The sequence below is a fragment of the Solanum pennellii genome, chromosome 1 (assembly GCF_001406875.1).
Source record: "Solanum pennellii chromosome 1, SPENNV200".
NCBI lineage: Eukaryota > Viridiplantae > Streptophyta > Magnoliopsida > Solanales > Solanaceae > Solanum > Solanum pennellii.
The window spans coordinates 548,418-553,900 of record NC_028637.1 but is presented as its reverse complement, the minus strand read 5'-3'; the positions used below and the strand labels follow the sequence as shown (position 1 = coordinate 553,900).

General features: G+C 30.1%; 1 protein-coding gene across 1 annotated transcript; it reads left to right on the top strand.

The window, feature by feature from the left end:
* The first annotated feature begins 32 nt into the window (after positions 1–32).
* LOC107011106 lies at positions 33–2,375 on the top strand. Its single transcript, XM_015210490.2, has 6 exons — positions 33–314; positions 402–442; positions 541–733; positions 1,289–1,571; positions 1,661–1,738; positions 2,055–2,375. Exons 3-6 carry the CDS (start codon positions 543–545, stop codon positions 2,103–2,105), a joined length of 603 nt encoding a protein of 200 aa, XP_015065976.1. The 5' UTR covers positions 33–314; positions 402–442; positions 541–542; the 3' UTR covers positions 2,106–2,375.
* The last annotated feature ends 3,108 nt before the right edge of the window (positions 2,376–5,483 follow it).

Below are 5,483 nucleotides of genomic sequence, written 5' to 3'. Positions count from 1 at the left end.
ACCCCCTTAAAAAAGGAAAACAAAAAAAAGTTGAAAAATTACTTAAAACCAGAAAACTGTGGGAGGGGAAAGAAAAGGGGGTTAGAGAGTAGCAAAAAGACACAAAGATTATCTGTATACTGTAAAGAAGACAAAGTGCACCTGTTTTTTTGAGGAAAATTCAAGAACCCCATTTCATATTAATGGAAAAAGATATGATCTTTGGATTCATATTGGAATTTTGTTAAGAAAAAATCATTGAATTCTTGAATAAAAATCTCATCTTTTTTTTAAGAGTTACTGTGGATATTCAAGAAGAAGAAGATTGTTTCTTTGTAAAGTTCCTATCTTTTGTTTGTTTATTTCAATCTTTATTGTGTTTTTTCCACTTCTTACTTGAGATTTTGTTTATGTTGTTGCAGAGTCAAATCTGGTTGGGAGTATCTAAACCATAGATCTTGAGGTCAGTGTTTGTTTTCTTGTTTTTACTATTTCAAAATCTAGTCTGTTTCTTCAAATTTGTGGTTGATATGTCAATTTGATTTTGTGGGGTTGTTGCAGATATGGATAAATTACAGTGGGGAAATAGAAAAAGACTTAGGTGTTTTAAGGTGAAAGATTCAACTTCAAATGGGAAATCTGATGGAGGAAGAGGTCTTGTGGTGAAGAAGAAAATTACATCTAGAGTTGTTGATAATAACAAGGAATCTGGTCATCTTACTCTTCCTATGTCTTCACCTCATAGGCTTAACAGGTAACCAAAAAAAATCATATTTTTGATTGTTAAGAAAACTTGAAAGTGAAGATTGAGGGGGAGAAATCCCTCATTTGTTTTAAAGATTTGATTTTTATGTCAAATTATGACTACTTTTAGATTCTTTGGATGTTGTTTGGTAGAGATTTCTTGTGTATGTCCAGATTTTGATGCAAAGAATCATTCTTTGATTGCATAGGTGTGTTACTATGTTTTTTGTATGTCAAATTTAGCTGTATCTGTCCTGAATTACGCGATTTGATGTCAGTTTCAAAGCTTTCAACTTTATGTTAGGTTGGGATTGGTTTGTAAACACATTAGATGTGAAGATTGGTTGTTTTGGAGCTGGTAATTATACTTGAGAATGAATCAGTTTGTTTCTGGTGAAGCTGTTACTTCGAATTTCAGTAGTTGATTTGCTGATTTTCGTAGTTTTTGTAAGGGACTAGTGGTATTTCCTGTTGCGGTGTTTTACCTTTGAGCACAATTTTGCTGTTTGATTCCCGAAAAGCAAAAGATTGTAGTACTACAATTTGGTGGTTCTTGTTTTGGCAGGGATTTGGGTGTGAATAGATCTAATGCAAATGATCATCGTAAGACATCAGTATCATCTCCCGAGAAGGAGGACCGGTATTATACGACGAGAGGGTCGGTAGGCGTGGATGATAGTAGCAAGCTGTTGATGGAACCAAGAGAGGAAAAGAAAAAGATGGTTTGGCCTAAATTGCTCATCACATTGTCAAGTAAAGAAAAAGAAGAGGATTTTATGGCCATGAAAGGTTGCAAACTTCCTCAAAGGCCTAAGAAAAGGGCTAAATTGACACAAAGAACCATTCTTGTAAGTCATGTGTTATCCAAGAACCGAAAACTTCGTCATTTATTGATTCTTTACAAGCTAAACAAGTCTCCTTATCTTGTTGTATGCAGTTGGTGCAACCAGGTACATGGTTGCAAGATTTGTGCCAAGAAAGGTATGAAGTGAGAGAGAAGAAGACCTCTAAGAAGGTAAATACACCTCTTCTCCTCTTATTGCACGCACCCGTGTCAGATCTTTCAAAAATGCACTACTTTACTTCCGGAGGATCGCATGCACCCGTGTCAGATCCTCCACTCCAATAATGCACTACATAACTATTGGAGGATCCAACACGCACCTGTGTCAGATCCTCCACTCCAATAATGCACTACATAACTATTGGAGGATCCAACACGCACCCGTGTCAAATCCTCCAAAAATGCATTATTCTGGAGAATCCAACACGTACATGATAGTTCTTGACGAGGGTGTATTGTTATAACAACGTTATGATTTTATTTTCAGAAACCGCGAGGATTGAAAGCTATGGGAAGCATGGAAAGTGATTCAGAATGAAATGTGGTGAAGATAAAGAATGAGTTAAGGAAACAAGACAGAGTCAGTGTAAAGCCAATATTGATTTTTGGGAATTATTTTGGGATAATTGAAGATGATGGAAAGAAATATTTGGATCTTTTGTACTTTATTTTTTGGGGGGAAAGAGAAGGAAAGAAAGATTGTGTATTTTGACATATTATTTTTCTTAATTTTAGCTCACCTTTGGAAAATGAATGCTTTCATTTTTTTTTATGTGTTCTTATAGCATACATATTTGTGTATTGGAAATTTATGTTTTCCTTCTTTTTTAACTTTTACTTATTCTTTAGATACTTAAGTGTAGTTCACATGACTCAAGGCTCGAAGTTGTGACCTGATATACAAGTTCCGAAGTTGTGACCTAAGATACAAGTCCCTCATTCTACACTAAATGATACAGGGCTCGAAGTTGTGACCTAAGTTACAAGTCCCTCAATCTTTGCCAGTTGAGTGAAGCTACGTAGAATGATGTATTCTACGTATTAGACCGTATAATGTTATTGTAGCATAGGTGTTAGTTTATATATACATGTATATAGTATCATTTCACTTACAAGTAGTTTTTAGTTTTGTGCTCTTTTTTTATATATACATGTATATAGTATCATTTCACTTACAAGTAGTTTTTAGTTTTGTGCTCTTTTTATTTTATATATATAAAATGCGTGTAAGAGATCTAAAAAGATAATTTTATTTATTTTTGGGCCCTCCATGATTTGTACAATTTAGTTTAGTTTTTGTGGTATCCAACAAGGAAAAAAACTAATCTCCAACTAAGTATGTTAAGTATTCAACTAATTCAAGTGTGCTCTTTTTATTTTGTACTAATGAATTTTATTCAACAAATCATTAGCTCTTTAACTATGTGTTCGTATTTATAATTGTAATTTTTCAGTTGAATTATATATAGGTGTAAAAGCAAGCGAGTATTTGTTAAGTAACCTAAAACAGATGTTCTGGTGCTTGATCTATTCGTGTTAATGTAGGATTTTAGAAAGATTCACACAGAAATTAGTTTCACTGATTATTTCACGATTCGAATATAGGTCACCCGAATATGTGACCTATAGAGTGGATGAAGTTAGATTTCTCTTGAATGTAGTTGTCTATTCTATGTCTGAACACACTATATGTATTATTAAGCAATTTTAAAATTACCCACGAAGTATTTCTTATATACTCTATGTTCGAAGAAGAAACCTTGTTTTTCACATTTTTGTTAAATACCCTACCTTAATATAACATCAATGAATAATTTCACAATTTAAGTTTGTGCCCTATCTAGGTTATACAATTATTATTTTGTACCGTTTCTTCAAATTCTCCTCCTTTCCTTTAAAAAATTTATCTAAAGATACACTAGAAGATAAAAATTAAAATGAAAATTTTAATTTTAACTTAACACGAACACAAATATAAGATTAGTGATTACACTGCCAGAGACATGTTCTCTCATGCATTTTGAACATGTGTGCTATATATATATTTATTTTGGTAAGACTAGTTTGTTGATACTTAATACAAATTTATTTATTTTTAACTCAAATCAAACTCAAATGTTCATCAAATGGGAGGGAGGAGAAGGGGGTGAGAAAAAAAGATATTATTAAAATATGTCCTCTCATGCATTTTGAATGTGTGTGGTAAATTAACTTCTAGTAAAATTAGTTTGTTGGCATTGAATGCAAAGTTGTTCTTTTTTAAAAATCATATTAGATTTAACATATACTTAGAAATTTTAGAGACACAGTTATATTATACTAAGGTTGTATTACCTCTTGAATTTATTTTATAATATTTTCTATCTCTTTTTAGCTTATGTGGCACTAGCTTGAGTCAACCAACACTGGACCCACAAGATAGTGCCACGTAGGCCAAAAAGAGGTAAAGAATTATTAATAAAAAAAATTCAGAGGGTAATGGAACCTTAGTATAGTATAAGTGTGTATCTGATATTTCGACATTGAGGGATACTTGTGCATTATCCCATTATAATATAGTATAATGATAATAATAATCCAATAACACAAAATTATAAAAGTACATTAATAGTTTGAAATAATTACAAACATGATAAAAAAAAACTCAAAGAAAACAGAACTTCTAACATATGACGTAAATGATCTAATATCTTAATTTTTTTAATAATAAAAAAATTGTTATTTCTAAAAGTATTTTTTTTTATCATACTAAATAGTTTTCCTCTCTTAAAGAAAATAATAAATAAAATTTACTAGTATTATTATGAAAACATCACTCTATCATAAATAAAAAAGTAAAATTACGTTCAATAGTTAAATAAAATATGATAATTTTGATATATATGACAAAACAATAAAGACTAATGACAAGTGATAAAGTAAAATTTTACTACGTATTTTTTTTAAAATGTTACGTAATATATAGTCACCTTCACAGTGTTACGAAATAGTAAAGATGTGATACTACAACTTGTTATTTGAGTTACTTTCAAATCTTCTTATCTCTATAAATTAAAAACTTATTATATACCATTCATTTATTTAAAAATTATAAAAATTAACTATGTTAATCAAAAATTTTAACACATAATTTATATAAGATCTGTTAAACAAGTTCCGAGAATCGCATATTAAGCAAAAATATATCCTCTCAACCGCCTTGAATATGTGTGCTACACCAACATCTCTAGTAAGACTAGTTTGTTGATCTTGAAAACAAACTAATTTTTTAAAAGAAAAAAGTTAATTTTGTCAAAACTTCCTATAATAGTCTTTTTTTGATATGACATTTTTATTCTTTTATAGTAATTGACTATTATATTAGATATTAAACAATTATATATGAATTACGCTTGAATATATTTTATTTAAAAAAATTACATCTAATTTGAGTCACATTTATCTAATATGCATATATCTATATGTAAGTGCAATATATATATATATATATATATATATATGACAAAATAAATATAATACGAAAGATAATTTTTAAAAAATTAAAATAAAGACACGTAATTAAATCTTAAATTAATAAATTTGTGTTGTTTAATCATTGTATAATATCTCAATTGCAAACAACAAAATTTTCTATCAAGATATCAAATCGAACACTCACCAATAAAATAAAAATTCAAACAGCCAACCAATTGAGCTACTAAAATTTCCTCGAAAATCACCTCACTACTCACTTGAACTTTCTTCTATATTAGTCCATTGGGAAAATCTTTTTTAAGATATGCACAAGTGTTATGAGGTAATAAATTCAACCCAACAAAAACCAAGAAAACTCATCTAGCCATCCATTCAACATCCAATGGCCAAGATTTGTCTCACTTAAATCTACTCAAATACCCCCTACCCCCACCCCCAACAT